General features: G+C 32.0%; 1 protein-coding gene across 1 annotated transcript; it reads right to left on the reverse strand.

Moving 5' to 3' along the window:
- Nucleotides 1–10861: 10861 nt before the first annotated feature.
- OFP14 (ovate family protein 14) lies at nucleotides 10862–12169 on the reverse strand. The gene has a single exon (XM_086430742.1). It carries the CDS (start codon nucleotides 12160–12162, stop codon nucleotides 11314–11316), a length of 849 nt encoding a protein of 282 aa, XP_086286868.1. The 5' UTR covers nucleotides 12163–12169; the 3' UTR covers nucleotides 10862–11313.
- Between the last annotated feature and the right edge of the window lie 666 nt (nucleotides 12170–12835).

A 12835-nucleotide genomic window follows, 5' to 3' on the forward strand; every position in this document is an offset into this window, starting at 1 on the left:
ATCATCATCTTGCAGATCAAAAAGAAGCTTCACGATAAAAATCACTAAAAAATTGATCAAATTACCAAAATACCCCTAATCTCAAAACAACCCTAGAGCCTACGTTACGATTAGGAAAACCTTTTTGAACACATAAAACAACAAATCGAAACCAAATAAATCATTTCACCAATTTTAACAAAATTTGACAAAATTACGAAAATGCCCCTCATAAAGTTCATGACCATTTCACACAAAAATTTTCATAAATGACACAAACTAATATTTCCATTGAATTCCTTACAAAAAATCGATTCTAAAACATTAAAAAATCGACTTAAAACGTGGAAAGTCCTCTCCGGGGGTAAAACGGTAATTTCACAATTTTCATAATTAAAAAATTTAAAATTAATAAATAAAATATTAAATAATTAAAGAGAAACATTAATGAAATTAATTTAAAATTTTGAACCAAAGAAATCGATCAATCGGGTTTTCAAGTAAAATTGTTGAGGGTCCGTGAGATATTTTTTTAAGGACCCCTCCATTTGGAGGTCCAAAGAATTAAAGATATTTTAGAGGGGGTTCTCCAAAAATTAAAAGTAAATCAAGCAAGACTGAGGTCAAGGTATTAAAGTCAATCAAGTGAGACTAAAGTCAAAATTAAAGTCAATTAAGCAAGACTAAAGTCAAGATATTAAAAGTCAATCAATTAAGACTAAAGTCAAAACATTAAAAGTCAATCAAATAAGACCAAAAGTCATAATAGAGTTCTAATTAAATAATAACTCAATCAAATAGAGTTCTAACTTAAAAACAATTCTACCGAAAACAATTCTAATTAAAACACAATTCTACCTAAAACAAGTCTAATTAAAACACAACTCTAATTAAAAGAACTTTAATTAAATATTAACTCTATCCAAATCAACTCCTAAAAAAATCTATAAATAGAGGTGCCCACACCCTATTTTCGTATCAAATCATAAACCCTAAGAGAAGTAGGTCTAGAAGCCCCCTAGCCTCCCATTAACCCTAGTTTTGGAGCCCCAACTCCTTACCTAACATCCCTCCTTCAATTTTAGCCTAGAAAACACCTAAAAACCCTCCAAAAACACCCCCAAACCGGCAACAAACTTGAAGAGTTCAGATCTAAAAATAAGGAGATACCTTGATCTCGGAGATCCAAAATCAAATCCGGAGACAGAATGAAGCAAGGGAGTACGGTACAAGGAGCTATTTTGTCAGATCTGAGGGAACAAAATCTTTGCTATCGGAAAGGTATAAATTTTTTTATTTTTTTTTATTTTTATCTAGGTTTTTAGCAATGTGATTTTATTTAGGAAGTTAGTAGAGACCGGCTTTGGCCGGGCGGGGTTGGTGCCTAACACCTTCCAACCCCGTAACGTGATCCCCGGACTCTTTTTCTCTTTCGTAGATTAGTTTCCTTTTTTTTAGAGTCAGTTTGGTTCCTATACCTTAACAACTAGGTGGTGACTCCCAAACCTCAAGGGTCAAAAGCGGATCCGCACACCCCGCGGATCGAGGGCGCTTTCAATAACCTGTAATGTTCTTTCTGCCATGTAGGTCTCTTGCCATGTTAAAATCAACATACCCCTACATATTGATCTTTACTCCACCATTACATAAAGATAGATTTGTGGTACCCCTTAAATATCTCATAATCCACTGCACAACCTTCCAATGCTATTACATGGATTATTCATAAATCTGCTCACAACTCCCACTGCTTGTGCAATGTCTCATCTGATACAGGTCATGAAATACATAAGACTACCAATTGTTGAAGGATATGGTTGTTGGGAAAAAAAATACTACAAACAATATTAATGGATCTAGGATTTGATCTTGAACAAAACAAAATAATCGAATCGAAAAGCAATAAATATTAAAATACCTGGATTCGTTTTTCTGATAATCCGCGAAGAACACTTTGATTTTGATTTGCGAAGAATAGGCGTGTTACTCCAACTTTGCCTACACATTTGGTGATGGGAACCTCTATCTCAATAATAGAATAATATGTGTGTGTAGAGAGGGTGAGACGATCACCTATTTATAAAAGAGGATACTAGATTTTCTACCCATCGTAGAATTCTAGTATTAGGTGAATACCACTTAAACTTTAATAGGATGTTCACTAACCCATCATATTTGATGTTTGTAACCAATGCCAGACCACAAGCATGATTTTCAATTTTACCCTTAATGTTTTGAACCAATTACAATCCAGTATTTATATAAACTTTGTATATGTGAAATGACCACAAAATAATTTTAATAATAATAATAATTCCAACAATCTCCCACTTGGCCTTCACATATACCTTTTGTTTAAAACGACTCTCTGAATTGTTACCTTTTGAATAATTTGTGTACTCTTTTGAAAAAATAATTGTTCAAAATAATTCGGATAATCTTTAATTGTCACCTTATTCAAAGATACCACTAATGATGAATCGTGGATGTAACAAAGTGCTCTTTTGTTGACCCTAAAATAATTCCATGGTCTTAAAACTAGTACCATTAATAAATTTAGGAGTCTACCTTTACGTGAACTTTCTTTGTGGTATTAGGACAATAAACACTCCTCAATATAGTATGTATATGCATTCCTTAGGTGTCAAACTTCATGCTCATCGTATGTCATTCTGATATTTTACTAGCAACTAGCCATGTGATATTTCATCACCTTTCTGTCCAGAATGAAGACTTCATCAATGTGATGCAAGTCACGTCTAGTCCAAACATTTTTAACACTTTACGAGTACATCTACTCTTAAGCAAAGATAACATGTGTACACAATAATGCATAAATAATGAATAATCATAATCAATTTCTTTAAGCATCAATAAATAGTCTATTAAAAGTATAAATAAATTAAAATAAGCATAAAATAAACTCAACACTTAAATAACATGAATAAATGACATGATAACTCCCATACGAGTTACATGTTTCTTAAAAGTCTTTGGTGGGAGTCCTTTCATGAGAGGGTCAACTATCATATTGCTAGAATCTATCTTGGCAATCTCGATCAATCCTTCACGAGCCTTTTCACATACTAAAAGGTATTTTATCTCGATGTGCTTATTTCCTCTAGTCACTATTTCATTCTTTGCAAAATCAGTAGCAGCCTTGTATCACAATAGATAACAATAGGTCTATTAATGGAATCTACAATCTTTAATTCACCGATAAAATTTTTCAACCAAACTGCTTGACGGGGTTACTTCGTAACATCCAATGAACTCTGAATACATGGTCAAATCTGTCAGAATAGTTTGTTTTGAGTTTCTCCATGAGATAGTTCCATGCCCAGGCATGAAAATATAACCTGAAGTAGACTTCAAGCTATCAAGACATCTAGCATGATCTGTATCAGAATAACCAACAACTCGAAACTCACTCGATCTTCTATATACTAGCATAAAATCTTTTGTTCTTTGTAAATATCGAAGTACTTTTTTTACTGCTCTCCAATAAGCAATACCAGGGTTCTATTGATATCTCTTAAGCATATCAATGATGTAATTGATATCAGGTCGGATGCAAATCATTGTATACATAAGACTATCGACTGCTGAGACATATTCTGATGTATTGACCTCCATTTTCTCAAACTTGTTCTTGGGACATTGATCTTGGCTAAATACATCTCATTTTATCACAAGAGCCTCACTAGGGGCACATTTATCTATACTAAATCTTTTGAGTACCTTTAGGCAAGAGGGTTATCCTTCTTTTCCCTTCATACTTGTGACTATTCTATTCACTCGATCTACACAAATATCCCTAAACCACTTTTAGACAAAGGTTAGGGATTTCATGTAAAATAGTGCCACAAAGTGATCTTAGTGAGATACTAAGTCTCAGAATTCAAGAACCCGTAACTTTTATAAAACGATCACTTTTAGGTAAACTACTATTCTGTTTCCATCACGTTCCTTGAACAATCACTTAAAGTGTTTTTTTAAACCCCTATAGACAAGACCTATAACCTAATATATCTAAATTTGCTTTCTAATTATTCTTTATTTGAATGTGAGTACAATAAAATTAACAACTAAATTTTCAACATGAAAGAAAGCAATTATAAATATATTCTCCAAAAAGGTATAACTTAATCTGAACTTTATTGTTATAGGTTGCTGTCAACAAATTATTTTAACAATTTTATTAGATCTCGAAAAAATATTCAAAATGGATTCTTGTTTTGTCCAAATCGGAGTTAAAATGAATTAGTTATAAATTTTCAAAGTTTTTAAAGGAAAAACGGTTTTTCAATGGTATGGGTCACGCTTGAACCAACTGAATCGATTTTACTAAACCGAGTTGACTCAATCCGGGTCAGAGGTAGACCCAAACGGGTGGGTAAACATGTCGGTTCGAGTCTGAAACGGGTTTAACCCAATAGACCTTAAAAAACATAAGTTTCTATTTGAATCGGGCTTAGCCCACACTAATGATCAACGAGCTTGGCTTAACATAAAACAAAAGGCCCAAACGAAGAAACTATCGGGTCGGCCCAGCCCAATCATAATAATCTATCGAGCTTGGCCCAAATTGAACGAAAAGCCCGATCGAAACCAACAGCCGTCTTCTTCTTCAAGAAGACAGACCTTGCTGTACTAAAACCCTAAACGCCGCCACCCAACTATAGCCACCCATTCGTCGACCGACAGGTCTGATCGTCGGCATCAGACAACGTCTACGATCACCGAAAACTGTCCGGTAATGTTTGATTTAAAAATCGTAACTATTTTTATTTATTTATTATTATTATTATTTGAGAGTTGAAGAGTTTTGAACTTACTTATTCGATTTATACAGTATAGATTTCGACCATGTGAAGATAAACCTTCAGAAAAATAAATCGAAATTTTTTCTTTGCAAATTTATTTTATATAAATAATGAAAGAAACGAAATTTTTTTGAACCTTATTGTCGTTTCAATGGTTCAACCAATGAACGTGTCGGCCGATCAACGCATAGATACGAACTTGATCATAAATTATTTGTTTGTTTCTTTGATCGATTTCTTGATAGAATTGAAGTCATCCTTCATATTCTTCCATAAAAATTGACAAGGGTTTTTAATGTTTTTTGAAGAAGGAAAAATGCAGATGTATTTTGTAATAAAACGACTTTAAAATTAAAGGAAAAATTTTCTTAAACCAAAATAAATCTAGTTCAACTCAGATTTTAATCAAGGTTTTGAACAAGAATAAATCCATCCTGACTCTGATACCAATTGTTGGGAAAAAATATTATAAACAATATTCATGGATTTAGGATTTGATCTTGAACAAAATAAAATAATTAAATCGAAAAGCAATAAATATTAAAATACCTGGATTGACTTTTCCAATAATCCGCGAATAACACTTTGATCTTGATCTGCGAAGAATAGGTGTGCTACCCCAACTCTACCTATACCTTTGGTGATGGGAACCCCTATCTCAATAATAGAATAATATGTGTGTGTAGAGAGGGGGAGACGACCACCTATTTATAAAAGAGGATACTAGATTTTCTACCTATCGTAGAATTCTAGTATTTGGTGAATACCACTTAGACTTTGATAGAATGTTTACTAACCCATCATATTTGATGTTAGTAACCAATGGCAGACCACAAGCATGATTTTCAATTTTACCCTTAATGTTTTGAACAAATTACAATCCAGTATTTATATAAAATTTGTATCTGTGAAAGAGTCACAAAATAATTTTAATAATGAAAATAATAATAATAATAATAGTAATTCTAACAATGGTACCTTTGACATATATTCCCATTTCTCATTTGTAGTCATTTCTTGTCTTCTTGAATGCACGAAATGACTTGCTAGATGAGTGTTTACATCATATAAGCAAGTAAAATACAGGGAAGTTTAGGTTTACCCCTATGAAATTCACATAAAAAGAGATAACCCCCTTCCCCAAATGCAAGATTAGGCTTACTCTTTGACAAAAATTCAACATTAACTGGCAACCAAATAAGGAGGACTTGAAATTTATTTTTTATTTTTTATTTTAATTTCTAAAACACACCTTTATTCTTAAATTACTAGTTTCATTATACCTTTTTTTTTTAAAAGACAAAAAAAAGTTAAAATTAGATGAATCTACACCATAGATTAGATCAAATTGTATGGTGCTTTGTTCATCTATGATAAAGCTAGTAACATTTTCAGGAAAATATTTGTGACACCAATGTATATATATATATTTTAAATGTTGTGGTATCAACACTCACAAACTTTAACCAACTTATTTAGAAAGTTGATACCTTCGATTTACTTAGGATATGATGCTTATGTTGTTTAAGGGATCTAATAGACTTAATTACGATTGATATTGGACGAAAACATGGATTCTTAAGAAGATTCAACTTTTAGAGGAATTTCTAAAAATATTTTCCTTCTCAATCTTATATTTGGGGCTATTACTACAAGGAATGAGGTAATAGGCTAGGCTAGGAGATAATATAATTTTCTGATGTCCAAGGAAAATTTTATTCCACATTCCTCCTTTGTATGTGAAAATGGGATTCGTATTTATGACAGTTTATGATGAGTCAAAGTGACTCCACCATTTCTACATAGCTTGTTGTAAAAAAAAAATTTCTTACAATTAAATGATATTTATGTTGTTTAATTTAAAATTATATTTTTTAATCATGTTTTTAAATAAAATTGAATGGAGTCACATGATTTGTTCACTCAACCTCAAATTTTTTAGATAACATTCTTAATATTTCTCTAAAAATGTATTTTTGAGCTATTTTTCATTATGAATTATTTTGAAGAGTAAGGGTAAAAATGAGGAATAAGTTTTGAGAGGATGTGAACTTTAGTGGCAATTAATTTGCTTGGATAGATGTCATATTTTCAACCTGAATATATTATTTATTGTATTAAATTTCAAATTATATTGTTTGGGTTATTGAAATCATTTGAGTATGTAAAAAATTGTTATAGAATCTCCAAACTATTTTTTTTTCAATAATTTAAGTTAAATTGATTAATTATTTGTTAGGTGTTTTTCTCTTGTCGTAATCTTTTAATTCATTAGTTTCCTCTTTTGTATGTTTTGAAATTTAATGCCAAAAAACATCTCTTCATTTTTTTTTTGAAAAAGTCAAAAGATTTTTTTTTTCTACTTTGCTTCTTTTGAGAGTTGTAGAGAAAACAATTTATTTATTTAGGAAGAAATTATTAAATAATTATTTAATTGCTATTTATTAAAAAAAATTCAATTTAAAAAAAAAAAGATTCTAACCAAGTTATTGGACTGTCTTAATTGAAGTTCCCGAAATTACTCTCGTCAAACTAATTGTTTGACCATCTAGTTTCATTTTTTAAAATAAAATTTTAAACCAAGACAGTTAAACGACCTAGTTTCAATTTTTTTAAAATAAAAAGTTAAAACAATGTAGTCAAATGACTTAGTTTCATTTTTTTTAAAGAGGAAACAAGGTGGTCAAATAACCAGTTTAAAAAAATTGCAATATTTTCAGTAATAGGTAGAAATTTGAATGAAAAAAAGTGGTTCAATGGCTCAATAACCAATTTTCAGTTACAATGATTTATTTTTCATTTATAAATATGGGAATAAATTCTTAAAGATGGTTAAACGACCTTATTTTGAAGTAAGAGATTTCTTAAATAAGACGGTCAAACAACCTTCTTTTGTTACAAGACAGTCAAATGTCCTTGTTTTGAAAGTTTGTATGTAACAAGATCGTTAAAAGACCTTTTTTTTTTTTTTAAATAATGTACAAACAAAGGGTAATTTTGGTATTTGAAGATTTTATTTCTTAAACAAGGCGGTCAGCTAACCTTCTTTTGTAACAAGGTGGTTGTAGATACGTGAGCTTCGAAATTGGGGGGGGGGGGTTGAGCTCATCTACACGGGTTTATGAGGTTGCCACCATTCAATTAAGGTGTGAATGGATACCATAAAAAATTTTCAAATCCATTTTTCTTTAGTTTGTAGTGACTCATATATTCAAAAAATAAAGAAAGAAATATCTACCTAGAAAATCTAAGGTAAGTAGGTTTGATCGAGAGGCAAGGAAGGTGTTAGTCACCTTGTTCCTCCAATTCTAAGATGGTTACTATTGATTAACCAAAGGTGAACTAAGAAATTTTTTTTTTTTTTTTTGAAAATAAAGGGAATTGTAGAGAAATCTTAGGAAAAATTGACTAGTCTAATTTTAGAAAAATGAGAAATTAAGTTAGTATGCAAGCTAAACATGAAAGTAGATACTTGTTGAAAATTTTTGTGAGCCTAGGATTTTGGTGGAAATCTACTTGGATTCCACCATTTTAAACACTAAAGCATTTTTAAAAGTTGATGTGCTCACTTAGGAGTTTTTTTTTTTTTTTGTTTGTTTAGCCGTTAGGAGACATCCATGAATTGGACACCACCATTACAAGACTAGGGACCTTTAATGCATGAGTTATGCCATCTTTGAGATTATTTTTGTTGGCCAAGGGAGTTTAAATATGGATTCGAAGAGATTCACACCCCAACTCATAGCCCTTTTAGATAGTGGAGTGTGCAAGTGTGTATGCATGAATGAATTGATAAAGAGAAAATTACCCCACCAAAGTGAGAGATTACTATCTAGCTCTTAAGCCATTGGAAGTAAATAACTAATTATCACTAGGAATTTAAAGTGCATAGAAATAAAACAATCTAAACTATTCTTAATAGAAATTAAAATGCTCACAAGGAGCTTATTAAGGATTTATAAGGGGAGATTACCTCTCAAAGGGGAATTGCTTTCTCTTCCCATGCCTCAAACTTAGAAATTCTACATCTACATTATATGAAAGTAGAAGAACATTGAGTCTCCAACAAACTAAGAGTGTAAGGGCCAATTGGCACAAATTCTAGAGAATTCTCTAGGGAGGAAAAAATAGTCATACGTTTTATAATATAGTCAGTTTATATTGAATGTCATGTAAGCCATGTAAATTTTGAAGAAGATCAGAAAGGTAAAATGATAATCCACTGTAATGAATCTTAACAAACTTGGGTTATGTAGGTAATTATCCTTGAATGGAGATTAAGCAAAACTAAAAGTCTGTTAGAAGATTTGAGAAATTACTAGAAAACCAAAGTGGTGGAATTATTGAAGAGTTGAATAGGAGTAAAAGAGTAAAAATGAGAGATTTCTTTAGGGAAAAATTGCTAAGAAGGGGGGTCATTTTCCCTAATAAAATTCGAGTACTCATGGGTTGTTACTGCCCAACAGATTTGGCTGAACCAAGCCAAATTTAACCAAAAACTAGCATTGGCTTAACTTAAAGTTCAACTAGCCAAATCTTATATCAAAAATTGCCTTTGGTGTGGGTGAGGTTATTCCAAGATTAAATATGGCCTGGTCGAAGGTAAGGTTCAACCAGACTTAAAAATTCCCTCTAAAAATGGCTTTGGAGCCATACTGCTACTTGACTAATGGGTTTTTGTCTTTTAAAAAATACATTGGGTCAAGTCCATTATTGAAAGGTTCTTAATGCTTTTGGGCTCTGCTTAGACAAAAATGAAGTGTCTACAACGGTCGAATGACCTTGTTAGTATCTTTTTTTAAAAATAATTAAAAATCATTAATTTTTTAATAAATAATAAAAATATAAATTATCTTTTAAATAATTTTCGTTTTATTTAATTATAGTAAAAGTGGAATTGTACTTATAAAGTCTCCCACTTTTCCTTTTGCTTAGTTGTGAATGAGTAGAGTGGGCCTTGTGCCCACACAGGGGTCCATCATGGCATGAGACTGTAGCGCATTGGGTGAGGCTCTTGGGCATTCTTTTACACGTCTCAAAACTAGTGCGTCTATTTAACGGCCCATTCTTGAGGCCCAAAACATTACAATGGTTAGTGGACATTGTCCCTATGTACTTACAGTGAATGAGTGAACCGTTGGGCTTCTTTCACACTCTATAAAAGAGGTCGGTCTTAGGGTTAGGGACACACTTACAAAAATAAATACAATCCTCTTCTTTTCAAAAAACTTATTTGCGATTTTTTTTTGTTGATTCATAGACCTACTACTTTCAATTACATGGTTAGTAGGATCGTGACTGTTGAATCTTGAAAATCAACCATCAAAATCTTTTGCATTGTGAAAATTATCCTAAGAAGGTGCGAATTTGGTTTTAAGGGCGACGACTTCTTTATGCCTCAGTCACATATTAAATTGATAAGTTCTTTCAAAACTATTCTCTTCTTCAATTTATTTCTAATCTGAATATATTTGTTTCAAGATCCCAAACATTTTCCAACAGTTCTCTATCCCATAATCTTTATCATATTAAAACAAATGTGGCAAAGAGCAGAATTAGAAGAAAGAGGAGTGATCCTCCCAATGAAAAAGGAAGCCGCTATTGGGTGAATCTACACCATCCGATTGATATTTAAATAACTTAAGTTCAATTATTTCTTTAAAAACCAATCATTCTCCATTCTTGCCCATAACTATTTTACTGATCTCGCATAATCTTGGAGCAATCCTTGGTTAATATTATTTATTCATTAGAAATAACTATCAGTGTTTTTGAAATTAAATATTTCTTTTTTATTTTACTATTGCACCTTTATTTCTCCATAGTTCTTATATAAACATAAATTTGGAACTCAGGATAATCATCAGACCTAGAACCGATCCAATGGGGTGGATCCTCGTTAGATCAAATTTTATCAGATCTCAATATATAGGATCCAAATCTGATCTAATAATATATAGATTGGATTTGTTACACAAAATCTAAATAAACTTCATATATGTAAACAAAATATTCAAGCAAAACAATCTACACACATTATCACATTTTATGATCCTCTTATCGGATGAGTTCATATCATTTCTGAGACTCAAATCCTCAACCCAAATCCAAAATTATCGAATTAGAGTTAGTCAGATTCTGGGTCTGATCCGATCCATTGGAAACTATCTCCATGATCAGTGATTTTACCCCCATGATGTAAAATCATTGATCATCCTAATTTTTAGTGTGTAGGTCCACCAAAATGTTAGTTCCAAAGGAGACTAATTGAAGTTAGCAAGCTTTCCAACTCCTTGTAGTTCACTATCACAATCACAATCACAAACTAAGTAAGCAAAAAGAAATTATAATTTTTTTTTTTTTAAGTTATATTTCTATATCTATTTTGCATTATATGAGATCCCTCATCAATAGGTCTCAAATCTAATGAAAACCAATTAAATTAAAAATGTCACCCTTTCTTGTGCCATCATTCACGCATATATTTAGAATATTAATAACTAAAATCTTACATTACATCTCCCTTTCTTCTTCTTCTTCTTCTCCTTTCTCCGGTGACCGGAATCTGACACGACATAGCTGGATTCTTGCTAGTGTTCTGCCTTAATTTGACAATCAGATCGGAAAAAGCGCCTAATATGTACTTATGTGACTTCCTCTCATTCAACCTTAAGTAACAAAATAATAGTTCCTCCATATAATCCCAATCTACGCATTGATTTTCGCATAATCTGACTTCGATCATCGCTTGCATCGATCGTCGAAAATCATCAAATGGGTCTGATGAGTATTTTAGTACTGCTATACTTTCGTCGGGGAGGAGAAGACTATTTACCTCAGTAGATACTCTTATGGACTCATTATGAGTAATATTAGAGCTAGAGCCCAAATCATCAGATATCGAACCACCACTAGACCGTGCTTCCTCAACTAGCGAACTCGATGTGCTAGGTGATACAAAGAACCGATGTGAAGCTCGGATATCGGGTGGTGGGTCGATAAACCTAGGCGATTCAAATAAAAACCCATTTGAATTTTCTTCATTATTGACATCCTTCTTTTTATTGTCGGTATTGTCGTTATTGTTGTTGTTGTTGTTGTTGTTGTTGTCACGATATAAAGAACCAAAATTCTCGATTAGGAACCGATCAACATCTCTTAGTGTGGCAGCGTCACCATTTCGACCGTCAATTTGTTCATGATCCAAGGCAAATGAAGGGGTTTTAGGGTGTTTGCACCCTGAGAAGATCCAATTTTTGGTACATGTGGTGATGGGTTTTGGATGGATTTGAAATTGTGTGGGTACTTTGACTTTGGAGAGATAATCTTGAAGAGATCTTTGAAACCCTTTAGGCATTTTTCCTTCTTGATTCTATAATGGGCATGAGTGAAAATGTGGTTTTAGAGATATATATAATAATGGATGAGAGTAGGTAACCTAAGAACATTAAAAAGTGTGAAACGTTTGTCCAAGGATGTAGCTGTAAAGGATTAATGGGTTTTAATTGGAGGGGTTGTCACCAAAAATCTTTTTAGATTTTATGCGTTTTTTGGAAATTTTGAGTTTATTGATACGAGTGTTTTTGGACTTTTATTTAGTGTTTTTAAGGCAAGAATGGACTTTTGAGAGATTTGGTGAATAAATATTTAAATGAGTTTCTATTATTTATGCAAATGTGTAATAAATTAAATTGGAGTATTTAAGGAAGGGTTTTCCTATAGGTTACTGGATAGATTGGGAGTTTCTCCAAGACCGATCCGATTGCAAACTAAAAAGAATTCTCACATGGATTGGACCTAATAATGTTTAACAGGATGGGTCTGACCTGACCTTATAAGCAATCAAATACTGACTCGATGGGTCATTCTAGTCTCTTGAGGCAACCGGGCTAGATGATTAATAATAATTGTCTATAACATTGACTCCACATCTAAGTTAGCTTTTCGATATTTTGAAAATCACATTAGTTTATAAAAATTACGTTGAATTTTGTGTTTTTTATATAAAATAATTTTTTTATTGATGCCCA

This window comes from Akebia trifoliata, unplaced genomic scaffold (assembly GCF_017979445.1).
Source record: "Akebia trifoliata isolate Shusen 1 unplaced genomic scaffold, ASM1797944v1 Contig00665_ERROPOS1100000+, whole genome shotgun sequence".
Taxonomy (NCBI): domain Eukaryota; kingdom Viridiplantae; phylum Streptophyta; class Magnoliopsida; order Ranunculales; family Lardizabalaceae; genus Akebia; species Akebia trifoliata.

What these genes read in the sequence shown, in the direction of transcription:
- OFP14 (XM_086430742.1), bottom strand. Translation starts at nt 12,162, where the DNA reads ATGCCTAAAGGGTTTCAAAGATCTCTTCAAGATTATCTCTCCAAAGTC.